The sequence below is a fragment of the Fusarium sambucinum genome, chromosome II (genome assembly GCF_050947815.1).
Source record: "Fusarium sambucinum isolate potato_lamoka chromosome II, whole genome shotgun sequence".
NCBI classification, from domain to species: Eukaryota; Fungi; Ascomycota; class Sordariomycetes; order Hypocreales; family Nectriaceae; genus Fusarium; species Fusarium sambucinum.
In genome coordinates, this window is record NC_139293.1 from 2929675 (window position 1) to 2956582 (window position 26908).

Genomic DNA, 26908 nt, shown 5'->3' on the forward strand with positions numbered 1-26908 from the left:
TGGGGAGGATGTTTCCCTCACCCGCCACTGTGGACTGATCCCAATTCACCAACAGCGTAAACTAGAATACGATTACGTTCTTACCGCTGTTTTTGCCTGTCAAGTATTCTTGCCTCATTTTCTCAGCATCTTCAATCTTCCACTCCTTGATCTCGACCTGGACATCATGCTTCACAACCAGCTCCAAGAGCTCTTCCAACACAGGGCGATCTGCGAGGAGAGATCCTACCAGCTTTATATCTCGGAAAATAATATTTTGATAAGATAGCGTTATGCCCTTTTCGGGCTGGCCTAGAAGGACCATCGTGCCGTGTTTGCGCGTGAGTTGGGCGGCGAGATCGAATGCTGCGGGCGCGTCTGTCGCAATGACTGTCGCGTCAAGACCTGGATAATCGCTTTTAACGACGTCTGTGATTTTCTTCATGGAAGATTCGGGAGGGTCAGACGCAAGAACGCAAACATCGGGCTTGAGGGCGTAGGATGAGACGAGATCTAAGGTGTCTTTCTTGGCGTCGATAGCCGCGACTTGATAACCCTGCATGTATGTACATTAGACATTGTTTCATCGGAAAGAGGCTGCACGTACCATTGCTTTTGCTAATTGGGTTCCGATATGCCCTAGACCACCAATACCGACTATGCCAATCGAACCTCCAGCTGGAACCTTGGCGTTCTTGATTCCTCCGTATATGGTTGCACCTGCGCACATCATGCAGGCCGCGGTCGGAAATTCGAGTGCATCAGGTAGCTTGACTGCAAAACGAGCATCGCTGGGAACAGTTAGCAGGTTCCGGAAGGCCAAGATAGAGCATACTCACGCTACCATGTACTCTGCCCAAGCTCCATCCGCAGTGATTCCCTTCATGAGAGGAGCGTCGCAGTATATGGGCTTTCCAGCCTTGCAGTCGGGGCACTTTCCTGTATTATTTATCAGAACAGCTGGCAATACTCCTCCAGTAACCAATACTTACCGCAACAGCTGTCAAAGTTGAGACATCCTACACGATCATCTTCCGCAAAACCTTGAACTTCAGAACCAACTTCCACAACAACGCCGGTTGGTTCGTGGGATCCAATAAATGGTAGCTTTGAGTTGAATTCCCCTCCGAGAGCCATGCAATCAGTGTGACAAAACCCGCCCGCCTTGATTTGAACCAAAAGTTGGTGAGGTTTGGGTTTGGGCTTGTCTACTTCTGACACAGAGTAGGGTGCGTTGTACTCTTTGATCTGGATCGCCTTCATCATGAAATTTGTTCAGTTAGACGTGTGTGTTGGATTATTGGATACGACAAGAGCGAGACTTGAGGGATGATTTGTGATGTTCTGATGAGTGCACAACGTCATAGAAGATGCTGAATAATGAGACTTCAGATACTCCACTTGCCTAACTGATGTTAGCAGCGTGTCAGAAGTTTTGGTTTCTTGAGGCATAAGAGACGAAAATTCTTAGTTAATTTATGTTCTGTAAGTTATACTTAGGCTATATTTATGCCCTAAACCTCGGATACTTCTTTCGGAAACTAACCAGACCAGCAGACATTTTTCCCGATTTCATGTTGGTATACCCTGAAGCGATTTCTGAGAGTTGGCTGCTGAGGTTGGCATTCCCTGAATGCTGGACGGGCGGAGCGACACTGTTCGCAGCGGCAATATCCACAGAACCGCTGGGATAATCAGGGTTGCTGATTATCAACTTCTTGTTGGTACGCTTGAACTGGTCATCCTTGGTCAGGTTGACCTTGAATCCTTTGCCGTCTGAAGTCTGAAAGCCATGAACGGAGCGACGCAAACACATTGTTGCTTCGGGGAATGTGTTGGTAAAATTTGTCCACTGCTCGGGAAGCTTGGCCTCATCCCTGTTTGGAAGACCCATGAGCGCGCCAGCCAGCAGTCCAACGGTAGGGCCAAAGGCTGCGCTGCCCTTGCTATTCGCTTCCTTGCATGTCGTCAGAAAGGCGCGGTACATGCCATCGTGGGCCGTGAAGTTGTTGTTGTAGGTAGATTTCTTGGGAGCCATCTAAACGACAGTGTTAGATACAAGACCCTGATGCTGACTCCGTCATCCTAGGCACAGGTCTTCTTCTTCCTTTGCCTCTTCCTTCTAGGCCTCTTGCTTGGTCTTGGTCTTTTGCATTTTTCGATAGAGGGAATTGAATTTATACCCTCCGGAGGCCCTGCCTGGGGCTGCTTAATGCGTTGCCTATGGCTCCGGACTGTAGGTTACAACACCTTCAATTAAAGGTCAATTTGAAGGAAATGGTAGAAAGAAAGTGCACACAAGTAAACTACGTATTTGAAGGAATAACTCTTAATGTCTGAATTGATATGAGATGTTGTTGCTGTACTAGTAAGAACTGGACCTATTATCACTTTATTCAAGTGCGTGGATCGTATGGCAATGTTTTGTCAATACCGGCCAAAACAACTAATGAGGTCGTATAGAACTAGATAAGTCACTTCCACCAAGAGGTTCTAATCTCTAGCAAAGTCATAGTACGAGATCCGCCCCCATCATGTTTGACCGGTAAGGGTGCCAAGGAACCCTGCTCCTGTAGGTCCCTGTATGCAACTTGCGTCTCCTAATTGTTGGTTCACTTACTTACACCCGCCAAGGCTGAGAAGACGGATGATCAATAATCCATTCCACGCAGCGCTTCATTGGCCGCGTGTTAACCATGGTAAATCACGCTGGTCGTCACTTATAAGACGCAGCCCTTCTTTTCGTGCGTCAGTACGAATCTTGCTTTCTTAAATAACTTGCCCCTTTTGAAAGCACTGCCCTTTTCATTTACCCCTGCCTTGCTTAGATTGTCATGACGTCCAACAACACAAACACCGTCTATGTCGTTACCGGAGGTAACAGAGGCATAGGCCTTGGACTTGTCAGAGCTCTTGTCGCTCGTGCCCATTCCACTGTCTTTGCGACTGTCCGCAATGACAAGTCGCAGTCATCTCTTGAAGCAGCTCTTCAAGACGCCCCAAGAGGGGATGGCAGTACTATCTCCATCGTCCAGTTGGATTTTTCCAATGCCCTCTCTCCTGAGTACATCAGGGGTGCCTTTGACGTTGATCACGTCGACGTACTGATCAATAACGCTGCCTTCAGCCCCCCAAGTCACCCAGTACTTGAGATACCCACCAGTGATCTTCGATCGTCTTTTGAGATCAACACTATCGGTCCCCTTACCGTCACTCAGGGCCTTTGGCCATACTTGCAGATGTCTCCTGCCCCCAAAGTTGTCAATGTGTCTTCATCAGTTGGATGTATTACCTTCCAGGAGGTTGTCGCTGGCGCATATGGGCCTAGCAAAGCCGCTTTAAACTGGCTTACACAGGCTTTGCACATACAAAATGAGGGTTTGGTTGCTTTTGCGCTTCATCCGGGCTTTGTGAGCACAGAGATGGGTGATGCGGCTGCGACGGAGTGGGGGTTCCCTTTGGCCATGCTCGAGAGTGTTGAGAGATCTGTCAAGGGCATGCTCGAGATAATTGATGGTGCTACTCGAGAGAAGACTTCGGGCAAGTTCGTCACGAACAAGGGCCAAGAGCTCCCTTGGTAAATTTGTGTCAGAGGTCCGCACCCCAGTTCTATGATCCAGTGGACAAACTACACGGATTCTTGCCGGACAAGCAAGGGAATAACCTAAAATCCTATAGTTAGTCAGATGTGGCGAGTAAATAGAAGGTGTATCAGTTTATATCTTGCCGCCTTTGCTCCTAAGATAACATGTTCCGCGCGTAGAGGCTACCTGAACTACTGGATTCTACGTAAGTTGTAGATATTTGGCGTTTACTCATTCAGGGAGATTGAGGCCGAATTCATGCTGTTTGATGTTAATCAGAGCTACTTGAGTTTTTCCAAGTCAAAGTGAGAGCAAGAAATTCTTAAATCACACGTAGCATTTGCTTGCGCTACTGGCTCATGTGCCGAACTGGAGAAGTCTATTTGATGTCGCGAATCTTAAAATTAATCATCAGGGTACGCCCTTATCAGATACCACCGTATTCCCTACCCCTTCAAGGCATTGATAATTGCCACTCGGATCAAAGTTGTGAACCTTGAGTACCTAAGATACCAAATATAACCTCGTGACTCCCCGAAAAGATTCCTTTGCTTTCTGTGTTCTTCTTTGGTCGGACAGACAGATTCCACAATGTGTATTGGCGGACCACTTGAGAAGGGTAGATCTCCTAGTCGATATCCATAATAGATGTTGTTGAGAAATGGTTGTTATGTCGCCGATATTCGTCGTTATCTGCTCCGCAACATTCGTCATAACGACTCCAGGTGGATGATGGCTTTTCGTTCATTATCCATCTTCGGTTTTGGGTGCTTTTTTGGAGCGGTGACGACCCCGTTTGTGATAAGTACAGAAACGATGCACGATCAATAGGCAGGCGAGAGCCGTCAGGGCAATACCGATACGTATGCAACTGATTTCGAAAGTTTTGTTATTGAATTTGCTGAATGTGGTACCCATAGTTTCGACTTGGACCTGTTGACGTTGAGCAAAGTCCAAGAAGAAAGAAATGACGGTTGTGGGAAGACGATATGCCAAAAATGACAGGAAGTTGAGTTTCGTAGTCGTTGTCTAACTTGACTACTCTGGATGGCACGTCCTCCTTTTATAACCGCGTAGCCTTGTTACTTGTCCTCCTGCTGTGATACTTTTGTTAATTGTGTGCCTTTTTTAGAAACTTTATTATCAGAATACGTACCTTTTCGTGCTCCGTTGAAGCATAGTCGAACTCATAGACTCGTGACTGGAAATGGGCATCTGGTTGAGGGTTCGGTTGACTGGCCATCTCACAGCCATTTCTCATATCTTCATGCCCGCTTTCAGCCTGTTTGTCCATTTCCGCAACCAATAGTACCCTATAATCGCCAGGGTAACAAAAGCACAGATGAGCATGATGCATTGTGGTGTTACTTCCTTTTTCCAATACGCCATGACTGGTATTCTTCTGATCGGTGAATGTGGTAGGTGAAGGAAAGTAGGTGTTTGTGGCCGGAAATTTGATTGAAGACGTGGACACAATCGGGGGTCATTCTGCTTTATATCTTATGTGTTCCGTACTTCAGCTTTCAGTGGCTGAGGCTTCTTTCTTTCTTTCCACAGTATTTGTCTCTAGTCTACCTTATCAAAGTTGCATCATCTTTACAGTTTGGATCCATATTGTTTTGACCAATCAAGTAATCACGGTTATTGACTTTTGACGCCACTTCTTGGTCCCCTAGACACCCAAAACCAGATATCAATCACGTTGTTGACCGACTCTCATTTAAACGCGTATTTCCTGAGGGTAAACATCTCAACAGATTTAGCCCTTTCCCTCTTATTCAATCCAGCCAGTTATCTTCTTTGGTGAAGGTTATTTGTCAGCAACGTCAGCATACCCCCATGCAACGTAACGCGGCATACCTAGGTACGAAAAGCCGCATCAACCTCTTAATAACTCCATCATTACAAAACTTCCATGGGCCTACCTTTGTCCCGTCTCGTCTTGACTTGAGGAGAAATAAAGACACTAAGCCCTTGGGTCTACTATCGTGATGATGAACCAACAATCAACAAACACATCGTGCGAATTAAAGGCGCAGTCACCTGATGTCGAGACCAACCACGACGTGTTTACAGAAGCTGAATATGCTTTGGAAGAAATGGTTTCCTATTATCAAGAGTCAGATGACCCAAGTAAAATTCCAGATATAATTTATCTGGCAAGACAAACGCTTGCAATCGCTGTTACAGGCACTGAAAAGCATGCATTATGGCTGCATGCTCTTGCATGGTCTCTCTATCAAAGATACAAGCACATTGAACCTGACCAGAAATATGTCCAAGAGGCATCCTCTCTCGAACGCGAAGCTATAGATGCATCACCCGTCGGCTCCGCAGATTTTGATAAGTACTCGTACTGGCTGGGACTACAATTAGGCGATCTCTTTTTTCACACTGAAGATATGTCTGACCTGAATGAATCAATTGTCTTGACAGAGTCTTCATTGCATAAGATGCGAGATGGAACCCCTAGCAAGGCTATACAACAGTTTAATCTTGGGGTACTACTGAAAGAGAAGTATGATCGACTAGGGAGTGAACAAGACTTCATCAATGCTTCAACGCATATAGAGCAAGCACTTGCCCTTGCCTCGGATGAACACCATGACCGCGCAATGTGGTATGAGATTTTCGCCCAGCTGTACGATCTAAGACACTTAAATCTTGGAATGTTGGATGATCTACAGAAGGTAGTACAACTGCGACGCGAGTCCTTGTCTGTAATCGAGAACAGCAATGAGTCAGCCATATCACCTGCTATCAAACGAGATCAGGAGGCAGCAAAGCCAGTCAATCAGTTCACTCTGGCATTGTCTCTTGATGAGCTTTATGTTGAAAGACGAACTCTGGCGGATCTGCAGGAATCGATTTTGATGGTCAGAGAAGCAATAGCTCCCATTTCGGAGGATGACCCCGACTGGCTGATTCGCATACGATTTCTTTACCTCCGGCTACACTCGCTATATCTTGAAACGGGCATGCTCAAGGACCTTGAGGAGTGCGTCAGTCTCAATAGAAAGTTTATTGAGAAAGGCGGAGAATCTCATCCTGACTGGCCTACACAACTCAATAATATTTCAGTCAACCTAATGGCTCTCTACGAGAGAACTGGGGACCCCACTGAAGTTGACGAGTCTGTCCGGTATGGCCTAGAAAGCCTGAGAGTGATGTCAGAGGATGAACCAGGTCTCCAATTAGTGCTGAACAACCTGGCAACAGTACTCTCTGTTCGGTCTCGTATAACTGGTTCGCTGGTGGATCTCGATGATGCTATATTTTACGGGAGATCTGCCCTAGACGCAACATCGGAGGAAGACCCTGATCGGCATGTTCAACTCCATAACCTGGCTTCAGCGTTACTGAAGAAGTACAATCGGAGCTACGGGGATATCAGTCTTCTGGATGAGGCAATCACAATGTCAAGAAAAGCACTCAGTTGTGTTTCAGATGATCATCCGGACATAGAGACATATCAGAATCGGCTTGCTTCAGCTCTCAGTTGCCGATATGATGCACTGAAGTCAGCGCAAGATCTCGAAGTCAGCATACGTCTTAGCAGAAAGGTCGCTTACGCAATGACTGACAAATATACTGGACGATCAACTGCTAGGAGTACTTTCGCCATTCTACTACAGAAGCAGGTGAAAAGCGGTGGAGGCTCCCTAGATGATGTGAACGAAGCCATCGCAATCTCAAAAAAGGCTCTGGATCTCACACCTGAGGACTCTCCATCCAGAACAGAGCACTGGACTACACTAGGTGGTTTACATGTCAGCAAGTTTACCTTATCGAAACTGCATAGTGATATGGAGAAAGCAGTCAAGTACTATCGAGCAGCAGTCACACATCCTACTGGAGATCCCTTGCGTCGCGTCATTGCTGCAGCAGCTATAGTGGAGATATGTCCTGAGTTTGAGCAGTCATATGAAATAGGGCGTTCAGCCCTAGAAATGGTCCCTATGCTTGCTTCAGTGCGCTCGCTTGAAACAGCTGATAGGCAGTACTTGTTGGGTCACGCAGCAGGTCTCGCAGCCAATACAGCAGGAGCAGCTCTCAGGATCGAAAAGAAGCCTTCGGAAGCTCTTTCTATACTGGAACAGGGGCGTGGACTGCTCGCTGCATCGTTGGATGAGATACGCACGGATATCCAGGACCTCCAGAAAGGATTCCCTGAGTTGGCAGATGAGTTCGTGAGGCTTCGAAGCGAGCTTGATTCTTCCAACAACTCATTATCGAACGAGAAGGATTTGCTGAATGGACGCCGTCGTCGTGATGCGGGCAAGGCTTTCGATGACCTACTTACCAATATTCGTCTGAAACCGGGATTTGAAGATTTTCTAGGGCCTTTAACAACCGATCAGATGTTTTTCGCTGCAATCCATGGTCCTGTAGTGGTGATCAACAGCAGTTGGATGGGTATCGAAGTTATTATCATACAAGAAGAGAGACTAACATCACTAGTTTTTACGAATTTGAAGGATTACACTGCGATTTTTGACGTAGCCGAAAATGATTATGGGAGTCCTGAGACACTCGAGTTACTTTGGAACTCATTTATGGATGAAATATTGAAGGCGTTGGGCTTTATAGAAACACCGTCGGACGGACAGGAATGGCCCCATGTCTGGTGGATTCCCACTGGACACTTGAGTAGATTCCCCATACATGCTGCTGGACTTCATCTACAGAGATCTGGGGAGACGGTGATGGATCGGGTGATATCGTCCTACAGCCCATCTGTCAAGGCCTTGGTACATGGCCGTCGTCGTCATAGAGCACCCACAGGTCCAGCGAAGGCTCTTCTCGTCGCCATGGAGAAGACACAAAATCAGGCTCCCCTGCCAAAGGCCATGGAAGAAGTTGAGCTGGTCAGCAAAATTTGCGATAGTATGGGAGTGAAATGTGTGATTGCTGGTTCGGACAAGCAAAATGCATTGGATCACTTGCGAAGTAGCAAGATCTTCCATTTTGCAGGGCACGGCTACACAGATAGCACCAATCCGTCAAAGAGTCATCTGTGCTTCGGCGATGTGAACGATCCCCTGACGGTAGCAAACCTGTTGGAGTTGGACCTTCATGAAGAGTCACCGTTTCTCGCATATCTTTCGGCATGCAGCACAGGGCGTGTTCAGGATGAGCAGTTTATTGACGAAAGTATCCATCTCATCAGTGCCTGCCAATTGGCAGGATTTAGACACATTGTTGGGACATTGTGGAGGGTACAGGATGAGCATTGTGTTGACGTTGCGCGTATCACATATGAAACCATTAAAGAAGAAGGGATGACTGATGATGCGGTATGCCGAGGGCTACACAGGGCCATGAGAGTGATGAGGGATGCTTGGCTGGAGAGTATGGACGAGGATGACGGTTCAATGTCGAGAAGTGTTCGGGGAGGTGAGAGAAAAGCTAGGGATATTGTTTCTTGCGAAGACGATAGTACGGCTCCCGCTTACTGGGTGCCATATGTCCATTTTGGTGTATAAATGTTCTGTTATCATACAAAGGAGGTCATTGCAACATTGGCAGGGTGGGCTAAGGATGACAGGTTTGCTTCCAAATGCACCACGACTGAGCTACAAACCTGCATGACTCCGATACTACGTTCGTCACCAACAAATGCGGTGTGGTGAACTGTTGGGCTTCACACTGAGCTACGGCACGATAATCGCATCAGATCTGCTGATGGTATTGAAATCGTACGAGTCTTTAAATGCTACATTACAATCGATCTAGACCTCAATCTATCTGTAGTATTCGTGGGGGTATTCGGTTATCGACGTCTAGTGGTTGTTAGTACAAGGAGAATGACTCTTTTAGGTTAAGCTCAACATAACTAACGGCATCGCTTTGCCGAAGAACAACTAGATAGGACATGGGCATTTGATAATACACGTTAAGCTTTCACTAAGAATCAGCAGATTGCTTTCAATTTGGGGTTCCAGTGTCTTGGCCTCGGGATATTAAAAGATTGACCGTTATAAGCATAAGAGACGAAATCAGTTAGTCACTTTATACTCCTTAGACTATGGTTCTTAGACTACTTATGTTTATACCCTAAGACTTAGGAGGCTATTTTTTCTGCTACCCACTCACTAGCTTGAATACAAAGTGCATAATCCCAGTGGTCTTGAGATTGGGTGACGAAAGACTTGGCTGTGCACTGGGAATGGCGTTAAGGGGCGGCGGGGGTTCGGTAGTTGGCGGTCAGCACCAACACCACACGGCATTGCTTGACTGAAAGGTTTTATTAATTTGGGAATGACGAGAGAATTAGTTGAGTGAAGGTCCAAGTTGAAGAACTGCAGAGGTGAGGTGTCGTGCAGTCATGTGATCACGCACGTGATATCCTTTGCGTTCAACAACAACGACAGTTGACTCTACCAAATGCAACAGGGACAAGGAAGTAATCATGTAGAAATCATAAACATTATATTCTGTATCTCATAGTGCGTTTTTGCACCATCTATCGTGAAGTTAAAGCTCTAAAATGCTTCTAATTAAACCTGTGGTGTTTGTTCCATTTCAATCATCTAAGCCATGTCGCCAGCCTTCTTCTCGTACTGCTCAACAACTACGCCATTCTTCTCGTTATCAGTGATTTCATCGACATGAGACTCGGGAGCCTTGTCAACGAGGATCTTCATGCCACTACGGACCCAGCACACAGCGACGTAGCCGAGAACGTAGACGAGGCCAATAGTAGGGACAACATAGCTGATACGAGTGCCCTTGGCATCAGCAATGGCTCCTTGGATAGGGGGGAAGACAGCTCCGCCCGATACACCCATGACGAGGATACCAGCAGCACGTCGAGTGTGTCGGCCAAGGTTGGCGGTACCGAGGGCGAAGATGGTGGGGTACATGGGAGCCTCAAAGAAGAAGATGGCAATCAGAACACCAATGGAGGCAGCACCGGAACCAGCACTGCAGTAGGCAGTAAGGGCGATGGCGATACAAGAGTAGACGACCATGATGAACTCGGCCCGGAGGAAGACAGCCAAGCCGGTGGCAAAGAAGCGGCCAACGGTGAAGGTGATGAGAGCGTAGCTAAGCATGTTGCTGGCAGAGGCAGTAGAGACACCACCGTTCTCGTGAGCGTAGTTGATGAAGAAGGTAGCGATGGTAACCTGGGCACCAACGTAGCAGAACTGAGCACCGAAGGCGAACCACATGTTGTACTGCTTCCAGATGGAACCCTCGTTGCTGTGTCCAGCCTCATCCTCGATAACAGCCTCGGAGATCTCAGGAAGCTTGGCAAAGAAGAAGAGAACAGCAACAGCGGCACCAGCACAGGAGACAGCGAGGTAGACAAACTGGACATTGGTAAGGCTGTTCTGGTTCTCGCCAGTGAAGAAGAACTTGGAGGCGATCAAGGGACCAATGAACGAGGCAACACCGTTCCAAGACTGGCAGAACTGGAGACGAGCGTTGGCACTTGCTGGGTCACCGATGACGACTGCATAAGAGTTGGCAGAAGTCTCTAGAGTAGCCAGTCCGCAAGCGATAACCAAAGTGCAAGCGCAGAAGCCGCCGAATACTGCTCGTCCGTTGGCATTGGAGTCGGCCGACTTGGCAACGGGCCAGAACAGGATGGCACCAAGAGAGTAGAGAGAAAGACCCATCAGAATGGTTTGCTTGTAGCCTCTTCGCTTAAGGACCTCAGCAGCAATGGGAGAGAATAGCAGATAACCCTGTATGATGATTAGCATGTTGCACAAGGTGACCTCTGTGATCAGTCACTTACACCACCAAAGTACATGACCTGGAGGCCAGTGGACTCGAGACGGCTAATGCCGAGAACGGTTTGGAAATGCTTGTTGAGGACATCGAGAAGACCGTAGGAGAAACCCCAGAGAAAGAAGAGAGAGATGACGAGGGAGAGGGGGAAGATGAGGGCGCGACCCTTGAGGTAGCCGCCGGCCAATTGAGGCGCCGCAACAGGAATACCACCAGCCATTGTGATATAGAGATAAAAAGACAAAGAAGTCTAAATGATCTATCAGATTAAAGCTGATGAGATTGAATTGATTGATGAGGAGATGAGTGCTGATGAGCAAGAATTGTTTAGAGGTGTTGCAAGCACATCTTTATACAAATCTCTCCCCCCAGACTTCACACCAAAAAAAAGCCCAGATTTTATCGCCCCGACACTAAAATCAAGAGTCGAATCCACTTTCCCCAACACTCCTCATTCTAAAAATCCCCAGACTCCAGACTTGGGGTTGGAGTCGGGTCAGTGTGGAGGATGAGCAGCTACTAGCGGAGTAAACAAGCTTCTCCATAGCTCCACGACCCCAACTTGCGAAAAAAATCTTGTTGGCCAACAGTCCAGTGACACTGGCGGCGTCGCCTAACCCGGGTCCATGAATCGAGACCAGTCTGGGGAAGAACCATAAAACAAGCTACGAGTGGGGGAGGAACAAGCTCAACCAGTCGCCATCTTGGACTCAGACGCCAAGGAGACCATGTCCCCAACTTAGACTACATCAGGCAAAGGCTCTGTGGAGAGCTGTTGCAGGTCGGACCGACAATACGGCCGTTGATGGCTTCACTAAATAAGCTTAGCAGGCCAAGGCGCCGCTTTGTAGATCTTCCGGGGCCACATTCAATTCGCTGTTCAGCGACAAAACGGGTTCTCAAAGCTTTGAACTATTCGGGCCTTTACACACGGTCCAAGACACGCTATTGACCGGCATCGGCAGTATCTCCCTAGTTGAGGGCGAGAGTGAGCTACAAGGCTAGATGGGTGAGCTGTTGATTCGACGCGTTACCTCTTGCTTTGTGCTTGCATCATGCCATTGGACCATCAGGCTCCAAAGTTGCACGCCAGATGGAGGTAATTTGTGAGATGGTTGCACAGTTGATAGCCCCAACTAGTGAATCAAGCTTCAAAGCAAGTCTGTTGTTGAGCTTCTCCTCAGGGTATCAGAAATATTGACCGCTGGTAGCATAAGAGACGAAATTAGTGGCTCACTTTATGTTCCTTAGACTATGGTTCTTAGACTACTTATTTTCATACCCTAAGACTTGGGAAGCTATCTTTTCTGCTGCCTACTAACTTCTATGAGGTTTTTACTCTCTGAATGCGTGCCATATGCTGCACACGATCAAGGATAGCTCCCCTGGCTCACTTTTGGAGTACATCTTGGCACTCATCATCCTTGATAGATTGGGTACGCATCACTCACTAGACTGGCCCGAAAGCCACAGATCTGTCGCATCCGGCCCGTATATGATGCCACTGAGCCAACAATCGGGGTCAATCTTTACCCAAAACACGCGGTCATCCAAAACGCGTTAATTAATATCGCGCAATTGCCAACATAAAGGGGTCGATGATCCAGTATGACTGACAGTCCAAGGACGAAGGGAACAAATCCTTCCTTGATTCTGGCCTGGCCTGAGCTTTGTCGCAGCGAGAACTATCCTGGCTCATTGAGGGGAAGGCAATCTGGCCTTGGCAAAATGAAACAAGAGAATTGGGGAAATCCTCCGGAATGCGTCTGCACGAAATCCCATTCTCGTCAAGTTACCCGTAGTCGTGGACGTAATCTCAAATCTGGGTCTAACCCCTTTGTGGCCCGGCTACGACAATGCTTCCAGAGATTCAATTCCTTCTAGTGGCCACGTGAGGTCCGAAAATTAAACTCTTTAACGTTAGTCACAGCAAAGACTGCAGCGATAGCTTGTGTGGCCGGGCGTAACCGATTCATGAGGGTTGCAGAAATAGTGACCAAGCCGTTTTTATCATGGCTGTAGGACGGTTTGGCCCGACAAGCCACTTTAGATCCCATGCAAACTTTTGCATACGCATCGGATTTTACAACCTTGTCTTTTGACATTCGATGGTCTGTCTAGTCCTTTACACATGCGGTTACCTTGGGCGGCTTTACCTAGATCAAGATTTCAGATGTCGCCACTATCGATGCTGATGTGTTTGATGGGCACCCGAGAAACTGAAGATACAGTTGATTAATCCTGGCGTGAAAGTGAGAGAAAATAATAAAGGAAAAATCATTTTCAACTCAAGAAAATTCAATTTGGTGAATTGGTTGTTTCTGCTCTCTTCAATGAACTGTCTCCACCGGCCTGGAATCACATTAACAGTCTGAGTTTGAAGCTAATGCATACACTTTGCCTTATTGTTGCCGTGACTGCCCCAGTTTACAATGAACAGGCATGGACAAGCACATGATGTATTAACGGGACTGTTAACTGTTCCTGAACATGCTTGTCATCAAAGTCGATACGTGAGTTCAAGGTTGCGGTAGTGAAATATCTCGCCGTATAATAATATAAACTGAAGAACAAAACAATGAAAAGTATCCTCAACTATCTAATAATGATGTTGGTCTTCCTATGGTCTTGATTTTTGAATGCCACGTTAAATAAAAGAAGCAATAGGTCTAGGGTAATTTCGATATAGGATGCGCTGCAGATGACGCGATTAGATTTGGACATCGACAAATGTCCGATATCTAATCTTATCTGTGCGGGTCGGACGGTCAAACCGTCGAACCGGCCCAGCCACAGCCACATGCCGTTTTTTGTAACCGTTTCCTGAACGGTGAGATAAACGGGGTTAGTCCCCGCTTGTGGAATGACCGAACTTGTGGATGAATTTACCGAGTCCGAGCTTTGACGTAAGATATCCCGATAACACAAAGACGGGTATAAGTAGATAGCGGACATTGAGTGAACCACTTGGTAGTTTTCTTCAAAGTCAGACAAAATGAGTGACCAAATACTGCTCAAGAACAGCACTGTGCTTCAGCATGACGAGAAAGACAATGTTATTGTTCTGAGAAATACCGACATCCTGATCTCGGATGGCCACATCGCTGAAATTAGTGAGGGTATCGACAAACCTGAACATGCTTCAGTCATCGATTGTGAAAGCAAGATAGTTTCACCAGGATTCATTAATGCTCACCATCATATGTGGCAAAGTCAACTCAAGGGGTTGCTTGGGGACAGCACTATGCTAGACTATATGCTTGAAGGTACGTGACTTCATGGCCTGCTAAGAGAGGAGCCTAACAGGTTTCAAGCCAACCTTCAAAGCTTCAATTTTACCTCACGAGACATATTCTGGGGCCAGCTAGCTGGATGCCTTGAAGCTCTCGATTCTGGAACAACTTGCGTCGTCGATAATGCACACATGGCTTCTCAGCCTGAAGATGGATTAGCCGCTCTGAGTGCTACGATTGCGTCGGGTATACGGTCTATATTCTGCTATGGAGTTATGCCGCTCCGCGCCACAGAGTGGACAGAGTCTTCTTTTGAACTTGACCGTTCTCCTCAGCCCGATTGGCTACTGCCGCAGATTGATGATCTTGCTGCAAAATCGCCATTTGGAGATGACGAGCGAGTACAACTGGGCTTCTTCTTTGACTCTTATTTCCTACCCGAAGATGTCATCTTCAAGACTCTAAATCACGTTAAGAAGGCGGGAGTGAAGTTGATTGCAAGCCACTACCGACATTGGCCAATCTCGAAAGGTATGTAAGGACAATCTCCTAAAGAACTTTGAGCGTTGACCAGTTAACTTTATTGGAAGGCCAATCCAAGGTCCCAGAGCAGCTAAGCGCCTGCGGCTTGCTCGGTCCTGATATCCTTCTTACACATGGTAACGGAACGACACCTGAACAGGCATCCCTTCTCACGTCGTCAGGGACATACATTGTCTCGACTCCAGACGCCGAAATATTCATGGCCTCCGGCGCAGACCCTGTGGCCTTCAGAGCGGACCTTCCCCTGACATGTCTCGGTGCAGATTGCCACTCTTGTGGACCTGTCAACATGATGCACCAGATGCAAATGGCTCTAGCAAGCGATCGCGCAATGCAAAACACCAAGACGTTTTCTTCAGGGCACTACCCTAGAAAGCCACGAGCTAGCATACAGGAGGCCTTCAACTTGGCGACGATCAAGGCAGCTCGTGCGACAAATATGGACCAAGACATTGGGTCTATCGCTGTTGGCAAGTTGGCGGATCTGGTCATTTTCGACACGACATCTACCTCCATTGGCTGTGCAGCCGAAAACGATCCCTTGACAGCCATTGTTCGTCAAGCAGGGCCCAAAGAAGTTGAGACTGTCATCATCGGTGGTAAAGTGCGGAAGCATAATGGGGTATTGCAGGATGTACACTTGGATGAGGGTTCTCTTGAAGGTGGCTTCGAATTGAAGCAAGAGGGAGTTGATCTAAAAGATGGGTATTCATGGAGACGAGTAGCCGAGGAGTTGTCATTGAGTAGAAGGGATATTGAGGAGAGGATGGGAAAGACCAATAGGGGCTTGGCCAAGTCCAAGTTACTTGGAATGTTGGGAGGTTTAGACGATGTCCTGGTAGATTGAGCGAATGATCACTGACTCCAGAACCAGAGCCCTCTTCAATTCATAATATCGTCCTCTATTATTCTCTTGTATAAATGAATTCGTCTATCGATCAATCTCAACACAATCAGCCAAGTTATAGGAATGGCGTCCGGAAGTCGGCATAGCGTCATAGTCTAGACGTCACGAACCCACTTTGGCCCGAACCAGACAGAGGGAACGCCAATTGAGTCCTTATAAGAGAAGACTATTGTGTCTGCCTGACTTTGGGACCTCATCCGATAGATCCAGTGTTTACAGTAACCATAACCGATCCTGATTGTGCATTTGACAACTGCCAACATGACGATCCCACTCAAGCGATATCGCACACCCCAGCTCGAAGGCGGACACCGTTCAGGCTCCGACGCAATCTTCAACTCGCGCAGCAAAGACGATATTCTCACAACTCTTCAAGAATGGAAATCGAAGCGCATTCTGCTCGTTCACAGCAAAGCTCTTGCCAAGAATACGTCCATCATAAAAGACCTCAAAGAAGCACTGGGTGATAGACTCATCACCGCCAAGGAGGGTGTCGGCTCACACTCTCCATACGAAGATGTCATCGACATTGCCCATAGAATCACTGGGGAAAACATAGACTGTGTTATTTGCGTCGGCAGCGGTTCCTATTCTGACGCCTGTAAAGTCGCACGTCTAATGTCAGCGACCCTACCTCAAGGCTTCGAGGAGAAAGACATGGAGGCTCTTCTCGACCAAGAAAAAGGCGTCGCACCCCAAGATAAGATGAAGAAAGCAGAAGGAGTAAAACTCATCCTGGTACCTACAAGTTTGTCCGCCGGAGAGTGGAACCATACGGCAAGCTGCACCAACAGCGCTGGTAAGAAGCAGCATTTCTCTCTCAAAGACGGCGGTGCACCGGACTTGATCTTGATGGATCCATGGATTGCGAGGACCGCGCCCGAGAGACTGTGGTTGAGCTCTGGTATACGTGCCGTGGACCACTGCATCGAGACACTTTGCAATCCAGAGTGTGCAAAGTACCCCGATGTACAAGAGTGGTGCGAGCAAGCACTACGCGATTTATCCAAGGGCTTGGTCGAGTACAAGGAGGGTGTCAATCGTGGAGAAGAAGGCGAAGATGAGCTCGTTCATGGCATCAGTAAGTGTCAAGCAGGAAGTCGAATGGCCCTCATGGGTTTTATCATCTACAGCGTCAACATGGGTGCCAGCCACGCAATCGGTCATCAGTTGGGCAGCGTAGGAAAGGTCATGCATGGCATCACGAGCTGCATCATGCTCCCTCCTGTGCTACGCTATACCAAAGACAAAAACCCAGAAGCGCAAGCAAGGATCGTCAAGATCTTCAATGAGACACTGGAATGGGACGAGGCCGAGGCTGGAGACTGTGTTGAGCGGTTGGTCAAGATTGTTGACTTGCCGTGTAGCTTGAAGGAGGTTGGAGTTACGCGGGACGAGCAGATTGAACAGATCATTGACAAGACCATGACAGATGTTATGTTTTCGTTTGGTAAGGTTCTGACGAGAGACGAGGTCTCTCAGATAGTGTACTCGGCCAAATAGACATGCGATAGCGACGGGATGCATTATTGGCCTTGTGTGGGTGAAAACCCAGGCCGAATAGCTCCTGGATGGAGGAAGCTTTCAGCGTATTTTCTACTCTCATCTTTCGCCCACCCAGTGTATTTCGTTTCTCGTTCGATGGCGTCGAGGAAGGGTTGCGATGCGACAGTATGAACATGCCCTTTCAGAGACCGGCAAGACTAATACCAACTGCTGAATTGTATGGTACCATACCGAGGAGGGTTGTTCAATCGTCGAGATCTCCCGAATTTGTTCTGACTGAACGCACTTTCGGAAATGTTGTTTCGCAAGTTATCGGGAGGATCGCTGTTCGAGGTCGGTCGCGTGTCAGTCTGGCGTAGACTGAGAAGGAGATTCGTCAGGTATTGGGCAGTTGACTCAGAGATCGGATACTGAGCGGACTGGATGGAAGATCAGTAAATAGCAAGGGAATTGAACGAAATGCGTACAAACCTCAGTCTCGAGTCAATGTGTCAGCTACGCGCATGATCATATTGCATCTCGAAGCAACTGAGAAGGACTGATGGATCCTCCACGCTCAATTCATTCCGTATCGCGCCCTTGCTCTAAGCTGTGCGTTATACAGGTGTTGATGGTTGAATAGTAATCTCGAGCTTGATCATAGCGAGCGTAGCCCTCAGTTCTGCCTGAGCCTGTACCTTACGGCGTTGCGACAGGGAAGAAATCAGATCGCTTCTTTGTATGACCTTGTATGTCTTGGGGAATCATAGTGCCAATGTATCAGCTACGCGTGAGCCGTTGAAGAATGGAAGGATGAGTTGGCGCAGAGCTTCAGAAGCTCAAGGGATGGAACGTCGATGGCGCTACGTTTTGAGGACCTCGTTACCCATCATCGGGACCCATTGAGGCGCAAAAGTATTATATATCCTTTGGTAAAACGAGTAAATATTTCGATCGAGTGATAATCTCTCGGTCGGGGGCCATGGTTTGTCGTTGACTGTTGTCGCTGGTTTGTCTTGATCTTGCCGTTTCTTGACCTTGAAGCTGACTGAACGCGTCAGTGGTTGCGCTGTCGGGTCAGCGTATGTCCGGTCCATCATTGCGGGGTAATTTACTGGTTCGTAACAGTGGACAACTGGTACCTAAAAAAATACTCTGATATACCTACCCTGGGTTTATAGATGTCTACACGAGCAGGCTACATTGGCAGTGATGGAAACAGACAGAGATAATTGTAACTACCAGTGGCCGACTCCTTCTTGTTCCAATTTATGTCGGTCGGTTCTAACTCAACAGCTTGCGTTGACCTTTGTAGCCACCTCAGCAGACGCGTGCTGCCACATTGAACACACACAGCGTGATGCGTTTACTTGATCTATTAGCGGCAGATCCCCTAAAGACTTGATTAATTCCTTCAATTACAGCACTCGGCGCCCCTCCACCAACACGTAATTCAACCATTTAGCCATTGAACCTGTCAGCAATGCCTTCATCAAGAGTCAGACGGAATCAAGATAAATACTTGGCTTACACCCAACATGTTTCAAATCATTGATCAAACTTGTAGTCTTTTATCCTATCATACGTAGCAATGGCTTCCGAAACATTAACCCAGACCCCCATTGACACCGTGACGGTGCAATCTAATATAGATTCACCTGGTGAATCCAGGCCGATTGAAGCACTGCAAATCGAAGAACCTGGCAATGAAGAGGACAATATTGTCTTTCCCACTGGCCCAAAGCTTTGGTCAACCATGTTGTCAATGTCCATCGCCTTGTTCCTTAGTGGACTTGTAAGTCGTCGCCCTCACAAATATCGCCGACTTGACTTATCAACTGCCTACAGGATATCACGATTGTTGCAGTTGCCGTACCAAGTATAACCGATGAATTCCAGACTATAGCAGATATCGGATGGTATTCCGCTGCATAGTAAGTCCCAAGGTCTTGGATCCAACACTTGCATTAATGCTCCTACAGTGGCATGTCCCTCAGCGCCTTTGTCTTCTTGTAAGTGCACAATTCCGAGTTGCCAACATCAATTGACCGTCCCAGCTTTGGCCAAATTTACACCTTATTTTCCACCAAAGCCGTTTTTCTCATCGGCATCGCAACTTTTGAGATAGGCGCTCTAATTTGTACCCTCGCGCCCTCATCCGCAGTCTTCATTCTCGGCCGTGCAATTAGCGGCCTTGGCCGAGGAGCCATCAATGGAGGTCTATTCAAGCTTCTGAAGCAATGTTTTCCCCTCTCCAAACAAGCAATGGTCAACAGTTTGCTCAGTGGGGTTGGAAGTCTCGGCCTCATCACCGCACCTACCATTGGCGGTGTTTTAGTCGATGCTTTCTCGTGGAGAGCGTGCTTTGGTGTCAATATTCCCCTTGGTGTCTTGTGCTTGATCTTGACGTGGTACGGTGTCCATGAGTCTTCCCATCATCGAGAGAACGCACCCGTGCTCACGTTAAAGGAAAAGATTAACAAGATAGACTTTCTTGGGACGTTAATTGCTGTTCCGGCTGTCACATGTCTTCTCATGGCCTTGCAATGGGGAGGCACAAAGTTTGGCTGGGGCAGCTGGCAGATTATCTTGCCTCTTGTATTCTGCGTGCTGCTGTTTACTGCATTCGGGTACCTACAGTACCACCAAGGTGACAAGGCCCTGCTGCCCCCGAGAATTCTGAAGCAGAGGAGTATCATCGCGGGCATGTGGTTTGGAGCGTGTTGCGAGGGGGTTCTTGCGGTTACAGAATACTACATGTCCATCTACTTTCAAGGAGTGCGAGGATATACACCTACGAAAGCTGGGTTGCTTGCTCTTCCTATGGTAGGCGGCTTGTCTATCGCCTTTGTTATTTCCGGCCTTGGCACGACATGGCTTGGATACTATTACCGTGAGTTTGGTGGGTAATCTTCTGACCAGAAACTAACCAGATCCATAGCATTCATGCTGGCCACGAGTATCTTGACGCCCATCATATCAGGCCTTCTCACAACTATCGACTTTGAGGAAGAGGTAACCAAAGCAGTTATTCTTTTGTCCTTTTTAGGGCTGGCAGTCGGTCTTGGTCTCAATAGTCCAATGATAGCACTTCAAGCTGTTCTTCCCATGGAAGACGTTTCTCTTGGTGGAGCAGTTTTGACCTTTGGTGCCGGGATGGGTTCCGCATTGTGGATTTGCGCATCAGCGACATTGTTCCAAGACCGTCTTGCCAACGAGATTAAATCAACCTCACCTGATACAGATGTTGATGCACTTCAGAAGGCGGGGTTGTCAAAAATGAGGGAATCAATTGGACCAGAGAGGCTGAAAAGTGTGCTGAATGGCTACGAGAATGCTGTGATACAGACCTTGTACATTCCATTGGCTTTGGCTGTGCTTACTATTGTTGGCTCTGTGGCTATGGAGCGCAAGTCTATCAAGAAAAAGCAATCCTAGACATTGGGGGTGGAGGAATGCAACGCTGAACTGTCGTAACCGAGACATGCTCTCTTCTCTCTTTTCGCTCAAGATTCTGTCACTTTTAGGCGTCGTAATAAGCAACAAGCTAGTGGTGATTATGACGAAATTACGGCTGACATGTTGGCCAATCATGCGCCACAAAAAATACTAGAAGACGCGAGGAGTAGCGCTGCCATGATATCATATCATGCATACTTGCAGCCTGAACTCTTGCTTTAACCATCTGCAAAATTTTTATGTCTATCAAACCATTTCCTGCCATGAAATATCGATAATATTTGCGCTTTCCACTTAATTAGCCAATTGGCTAACGATGTCGACGTCATATAGGCCTATCAAACCCGCCCTTTCCAACGATGGGACCTTTCGAAAGGCACCGCAAGATCGGGCCGCGTCAAAGAGGAATGGCATAATCAAATCAGCTTGCTGGGAGTGTCGTAAGCGAAAATCAAAGGTAACAAAAGCTGACTTTGAGGTCAAGGTTGACTGGCTGACACTACATGTAGTGCAATGGACTCAAGCCTGCATGTGCAAACTGTACCAAATGGGGTGCTGAATGTATATACGACTCGGACGTTCGCGATGCAAAAGTCAGGAATCTAAAGAGTGTCAATGAGCAGCTCGAATTAGAATTGGAGGCCGCAAAGACGCTCCTGATACAAGTAGCTTCTGGGCCGGATCGAATCAGAAGTATCGTGTTGGAGCTTTTGCAGAGTGCCAAGGAACCGTTGGAGATACTAGAAGTACTAAGCAACACCGGAGGCATTGATTCTACCATGGCAAACTCACAAGTTCCTGACCAGACCAACATTCCGCATTTTTTGACAGAAGGTGTTTTACCTGATGCAGAGCCCTTCGCTGCATCCAACTCTGGGTTAGCAGATGATGGTTTCGGGTATTCTTCAACGACACAAGCACCTTCCTATCAATCGCATCTAGATACAGCCAGAAACATCCCGGTATATCCTACGGTAAGCCACTATTCCGAGAGTCATGATACAGAGTTTGGCTGGTGCTAATAACGTAATTTTATTCGCAAGTAAAGGACGATTCGCCGAGTCTCCAACCACCACAAGTTCTCCAGTCTCAGTCTCAGTCTCAGTCTCAGGCAACGATACCATTCCACAGCAAGGTAGAAGACTCGCCTGACTCAATCCAACTGGCAAACAGTTTCAGTGCGATCTCGCGTCAGACAGGGAAACAAAGTCTATTCTTCCAACCGTTGTTCAACCACGATGACTTCTTACTCACAACAGCTGATGTACCAGGACGAAGCCCTCATAATAGCCAACACGGGACAGTAGACCATATCAACGAACAGTCTCCACTGATGCATAAAGGGTCAACTCATTCAATGTCAACCGCTGTATCGGACGTGGGCAACTACATATCGTCCCAGTCGAATCTTCAAGCAAATAGCGAAGAATCTTTATCCTCATCGCTTGACATCCAACCAAACTTTCGGAATCACTTCAACAATCTGTCGCTCTCAAGCAGTATACGAGCGAATGGGTACCCTCGAAACATTCAAGACGCGCAGATACGCAACATCTTCGTCCCTGATTGGGCTGCCGCCTCGCTTAATACCATACCAGACCCAGGACATCTCGATGATGCGTTTGGAGACATTTACAGACGAGCGACCAGCCTCCTGGAAAGTGGGGAGCCAGTGAATCGCATCGCTGGCCACCATCCCAATGTTGCAGCACTTTACGACCAGCAAGAGTTTGACAGATCGTGTCTTTTGTCACAGTGGGCGGCGAGAATGGTGCATAGCGTCAAGCGTCAAGGTAGTTAGCCCATTTTGGGGTTTGGGGACGTAGTTGATTGATGTTTTTAGGATACGATTTCACATGTTTTGCGTCCATGAACGTATTCTGGTATATGATGAGATGGATGGTCGACCCTACGCCAGAGTCATATGCTGCCATGCCAGAATGGATCAGACCAACGTGGGCTACCTCCTACCTGCCTTGCTTTTGGATAACCCATATTAATGTTGGAAAGATCGAATCAGCTGTTTACACCTCACATCAGCATGGCGGACTTTGTGCTCTGGCCAGGATTCCGCGACCTCGTTGTGCAACTACCGCAGCTTCAAGAACGTATGGAATGGCTCGCGGATATGTCGTTGTTCATTAAATGTGACTGGCCTTATCCCCTCGAACAGGCGTTGCATAGAAATCCTGTCTCTGGGGATGTAGATCTTGTGGATTTAGCCAAGGTAACCATATTAATTTCTAGTCGTGAATAGAGATACTGACTATCTGACAGCAGCATGTTTGGACACTAGGATGCTGGTCTGTAGGACCTTCCTTTAGAGGATTTTTACACGATGCGGACTCATATCTCTTGGTAAGGACGGAAGCGTAACCTATATAAGTATTTGTGGGAAAATGTTTAGATATAAAGGTAATGGGATAGTAAGGTTGGAGTTTCATTAGAGGGTCTTTCTTGACCGACTGCATTTAGAAGGGCGGAAAACAACGAATCCTTCCACAAAGCAGACTTATGATGAAGACAAGGGAGGAAGTGTCAGTTATACGACAAACGGACTTGGTTGCATGTAATGGAGTGGCTGGCTGGTCTCCTTAATTCCTCTTAAGAATGATATGGCCAGTTCAATACAAGAGTTCTATCCACAACATTCAACCTTTGTCAACTTGACATAAACATTCTTCGGCGCTCTCGTTAACGCAACCATCTCCTCGTCCGTTGCCAACTCGGCCTTTACTGGCTCCAACTTGAAATCCCAGAACACAAACGTAAAGAAGGCCTTGATCTCCATGTATGCCAGTTTTTTCCCAAAGCACGCACGAGGCCCCAAGCCAAACGCTTGCTGAGGACCGTTGTTGGGATCAAAAACGGTGACTTTTTCTCCCTTCTCATTAGTCTGTGTAGTGAGCCATCTTTCTGGAACAAACTGGGAGATGTTTGATTCGTCAAAAAGTTCCATTTTGTTCACATGAGCTTGAGAAGCTTCAGATCTCTTCTTGGGATCAACAGGGATACTCGGCATCATGACGCCAGGGCCATTTCCTAGAAAGCCGATGGTCGTTCCCTTCGGGATGTGGTAACCGAGAATCTGTGTATCTGTAACGGCTTCTCTAAGAGTGATGGGAGCAACCCGTGCGTGGCGGAGTATCTCTTCGATAACAGCGTCAAGGTATGGGATGTGAGCTTTCAGAACCTCGTCCATGGTTGGAACGCGTTTCTGTTCGAGTGCTTCAGCGTAGCCTTTGCGGAATGCCTCACGGAGAGTCGACTGAACACGCTGATCTGTCGTCAAGTACTTCATTCCCCATCTTAAAACACCTGAAGTCGTCTCATGACCAGCGACGAGGTACCCAAGTAGCTTTAAAGGTTAGATTAGCCCCTAAGTATAGATATTCATGACGTACCTCGCTGAGAATCGCTTGGCTTCTGTAATCGGGTTTACGCCCCTCCTTCTCAGCAATCGCATCTTCGCGAGCCATCATGTTGTCCAAAGCACAGCGTTGTGGTTGACCCTTTTCCCTTCTCTCGATGCTCTTGGCGATCTCTCGGTCTTGTAGTTTAGCACGCATTGCATTGGCCTCTCTCATCTTTGCTGACAGGTTACGATAGATGAAGTGGCTGACAAGTGGGTAGGGCGATCTCATCGAAACGTTGAAACTTTCGATCAAAACATCGAAACAGCCAAGCTCTTCATCATAGAATGGGACATGCCCAAATTCGAAAGCGTCATCATCTCCTCCAGTCATGGTCTTACTTCTGAGCTCGTCAAGCTCTTTTCCGATCTGTCCCTGCCCAGAATCGACACCAAATGAGGCTCCCAGGATTATATCGAACGCCGCATTGTGAATATCGTGCGAGATGTCAAATGGCCGTCCTCCAGATGATTGTCTTTTGCGATCCCAAAGGGTCATCAGAGTCGAGAACTTGTGGTGAATTTGAGGAGCTGTGGCCTGTTGGAGGAAACTAGTTGACATCAGATCACGAACAAGTTCTCTGTTCCTCTTGAACTGTGGATCTGATGTTTTGAGCGTGATTTGATGATGTGGTGTCAGCCCGCCAAACTGCTGTCTTGTGATGTCCGCTCGATCAAAGTCTTTGAGTCGTCGCATGCAGATATCCGATGCTTCAAAATGATCCGCTACAAAAACCCAGGGAAGTCCAAACGGCTTCATGAAAACTTGGACCAAGGGAGATTGATGTTTTACAGCTTGCAGTGCCCACCACTCACGACGGTTCTTGGCTGCTCTGAATTCGGGGATGTCGCCCATGATGGAATTGATTGCATTTTTGTTGTATGGGATGCCCGGGATAGGCTTAGGGAGGAGGGCACGTCGTATAAGATAGAGAGTACTGACAATGGAGAGGACAAGCGTCAAGATGAAGCTCGTAGGTGCTTGTCCGTCTAGCTCGACAAGGTGAGACAGCATGGCCATTGATGATGAAGGATTGTTTATTGGCGTAAGCATGAGATTTGATGCGACGTCTGTTCTTTATACGCCGCCAAATGCTACATGGTAACTGCCGAATGCTTGTAGTACTATAGTGACTAATGTGCACTAACTGCAAGTTGAACCTTTCCACTGGCTGTGCTATTGCGGCATCAAACCACTTTAGTGCTAGCGGGATTGTCAGCGGGGATCTATTACGCCGTAGGGTCTGAAAGTGTGTGCGATGAGACTTGTCCAAATGACAATATATCTTCGCAAGACTGGAATGTGGGTAGAAGTCAAAGAGATAGCAATCAATGTTCTCGGCTCTTGTACTGCCAGTACCGATTACATCTGATATCATTTTCGTATTCTCTTGCAGGATCCAAGATGCAGCCTGTTGGAATGATCCGCGGTGCTCATGGCTTATCCCGTCTGAGGTAAGCTGACTCTGCGTTTCCGGACATCTCAGTCGCCGAGAGAGTTATCGCTTAATAATACACACAAGCATAGATTTAAATTGTTGTCATTCTGTGATCCAGATACTACTCAATCTGTTGCTGCTCATTAACTACCATCTAACACATCCAAAACTGTGATAGCTATACAGAAATATTGAAAATTGGTAGTTAGCCACGGAGGTTTATCGCGATTCGTCGGAAACAACTGCCTGTCCACTTGGGTTGACAAAGCTGGGGCCGCACCACTGTTGGTGGCTAAAAGTCTCCGAAGTTGCTCTTTACTAAGTGTCTGTAGAATCTAGCACTAGAAGAGCCTTCCCCCCGTCTTCCTCGCTCTCTTGGCGGTCCACTTGTGGTTCGTTTGGCTGATGTCCTGGATCTTTCTCTTCTTCGTGTTTTGATACCTCACCATTGTCTTGAATGGCTGCATGGCTGATAGTTTCTGCTTCCCAATCCGTAAAAGTGACGGGGTTTCCTTCTGTTATAGTACTGATAGTTTGAACTTCCGCCTCGGTTTGCGTTGATGCCTGTGTCTGTGACACTTTCTGTTTGGCCGACTCAGGTTTGCATTCTTCCAGTTGTTTCACAAGACTGGCCTTTTCTTTATTGAGCTCGACTTTCTCTTGTTTCAAGATAAAGTCCTCTCTCTTGTATCGTTTTAACTTCTTTTCAACCTTTTCTAGATCCCATGTCCGTCTTAAGGCATCAAACTTGGCAGCTTTAAGATGTTCGGCTCGCGACTCGGTTTTCCGACAAGTTTGGTAATCCAGCGATGGAGCATGTCAGCTTCTTGCTTATTGGAACCCTCACTTGCCGCTTTATTCGAGTCGTAAGAATACAACGAGTGGTTCAAAATGGCGGTGTCACAATGTTTGTTCTACATATGATGATACTATGTGATCCCAGGCTTCGCAATTGAACTATGCAGGTGAGTTGCTTCTTGGACACTCTTCTGTATTACACTTACAAGGCATTGTTTGACGATATCGGATTTGACTTGGAGGGACGTGTTGAAGTGAATCACTTACTGAAGTCAATTCTTCGACGTTTCTTCTCGGCCTTCCCTGTCATGTATGAGTCAGTCCACAAA

General features: G+C 47.4%; 10 protein-coding genes across 10 annotated transcripts; 6 read left to right on the forward strand and 4 right to left on the reverse strand.

Moving 5' to 3' along the window:
• Positions 1 to 61: 61 nt before the first annotated feature.
• On the reverse strand, positions 62 to 1242 carry FSST1_007785 (chaperonin 10-like protein; the record flags this gene model as incomplete). Its single annotated transcript, XM_083224604.1, has 4 exons — positions 62 to 535; positions 587 to 770; positions 819 to 918; positions 972 to 1242. 4 exons carry the CDS (start codon positions 1240 to 1242, stop codon positions 62 to 64), a joined length of 1029 nt encoding a protein of 342 aa, XP_083083746.1.
• A 34-nt stretch (positions 1243 to 1276) lies between these two features.
• On the reverse strand, positions 1277 to 2017 carry FSST1_007786 (uncharacterized protein; the record flags this gene model as incomplete). The annotated part of the gene is made up of 2 exons (XM_083224605.1): positions 1277 to 1384; positions 1526 to 2017. 2 exons carry the CDS (start codon positions 2015 to 2017, stop codon positions 1277 to 1279), a joined length of 600 nt encoding a protein of 199 aa, XP_083083747.1.
• Positions 2018 to 2813: 796 nt separating this feature from the next.
• FSST1_007787 (SDR family oxidoreductase) lies at positions 2814 to 3560 on the forward strand (the record flags this gene model as incomplete). The annotated part of the gene is made up of 1 exon (XM_083224606.1): positions 2814 to 3560. The coding sequence occupies one exon, from the start codon at positions 2814 to 2816 to the stop codon at positions 3558 to 3560; it is 747 nt and encodes a 248-aa protein (XP_083083748.1).
• Positions 3561 to 5557: 1997 nt separating this feature from the next.
• On the forward strand, positions 5558 to 9049 carry FSST1_007788 (CHAT domain-containing protein; the record flags this gene model as incomplete). The annotated part of the gene is made up of 1 exon (XM_083224607.1): positions 5558 to 9049. The coding sequence occupies one exon, from the start codon at positions 5558 to 5560 to the stop codon at positions 9047 to 9049; it is 3492 nt and encodes a 1163-aa protein (XP_083083749.1).
• Positions 9050 to 10096: 1047 nt separating this feature from the next.
• FSST1_007789 (major facilitator superfamily domain-containing protein) lies at positions 10097 to 11523 on the reverse strand (the record flags this gene model as incomplete). The annotated part of the gene is made up of 2 exons (XM_083224608.1): positions 10097 to 11257; positions 11311 to 11523. 2 exons carry the CDS (start codon positions 11521 to 11523, stop codon positions 10097 to 10099), a joined length of 1374 nt encoding a protein of 457 aa, XP_083083750.1.
• A 2775-nt stretch (positions 11524 to 14298) lies between these two features.
• FSST1_007790 (uncharacterized protein) lies at positions 14299 to 15926 on the forward strand (the record flags this gene model as incomplete). Its single annotated transcript, XM_083224609.1, has 3 exons — positions 14299 to 14569; positions 14618 to 15067; positions 15127 to 15926. The coding sequence occupies 3 exons, from the start codon at positions 14299 to 14301 to the stop codon at positions 15924 to 15926; spliced, it is 1521 nt and encodes a 506-aa protein (XP_083083751.1).
• A 321-nt stretch (positions 15927 to 16247) lies between these two features.
• Positions 16248 to 17489, forward strand: FSST1_007791 (iron-containing alcohol dehydrogenase; the record flags this gene model as incomplete). Its single annotated transcript, XM_083224610.1, has 1 exon — positions 16248 to 17489. The coding sequence occupies one exon, from the start codon at positions 16248 to 16250 to the stop codon at positions 17487 to 17489; it is 1242 nt and encodes a 413-aa protein (XP_083083752.1).
• A 1573-nt stretch (positions 17490 to 19062) lies between these two features.
• Positions 19063 to 20909, forward strand: FSST1_007792 (uncharacterized protein; the record flags this gene model as incomplete). Its single annotated transcript, XM_083224611.1, has 5 exons — positions 19063 to 19266; positions 19320 to 19405; positions 19454 to 19483; positions 19529 to 20364; positions 20413 to 20909. 5 exons carry the CDS (start codon positions 19063 to 19065, stop codon positions 20907 to 20909), a joined length of 1653 nt encoding a protein of 550 aa, XP_083083753.1.
• A 337-nt stretch (positions 20910 to 21246) lies between these two features.
• FSST1_007793 (Zn(II)2Cys6 transcription factor domain-containing protein) lies at positions 21247 to 23306 on the forward strand (the record flags this gene model as incomplete). The annotated part of the gene is made up of 6 exons (XM_083224613.1): positions 21247 to 21387; positions 21440 to 21904; positions 21979 to 22723; positions 22774 to 22885; positions 22941 to 23157; positions 23208 to 23306. 6 exons carry the CDS (start codon positions 21247 to 21249, stop codon positions 23304 to 23306), a joined length of 1779 nt encoding a protein of 592 aa, XP_083083754.1.
• A 262-nt stretch (positions 23307 to 23568) lies between these two features.
• FSST1_007794 (cytochrome P450) lies at positions 23569 to 25363 on the reverse strand (the record flags this gene model as incomplete). The annotated part of the gene is made up of 2 exons (XM_083224614.1): positions 23569 to 24288; positions 24335 to 25363. 2 exons carry the CDS (start codon positions 25361 to 25363, stop codon positions 23569 to 23571), a joined length of 1749 nt encoding a protein of 582 aa, XP_083083755.1.
• Between the last annotated feature and the right edge of the window lie 1545 nt (positions 25364 to 26908).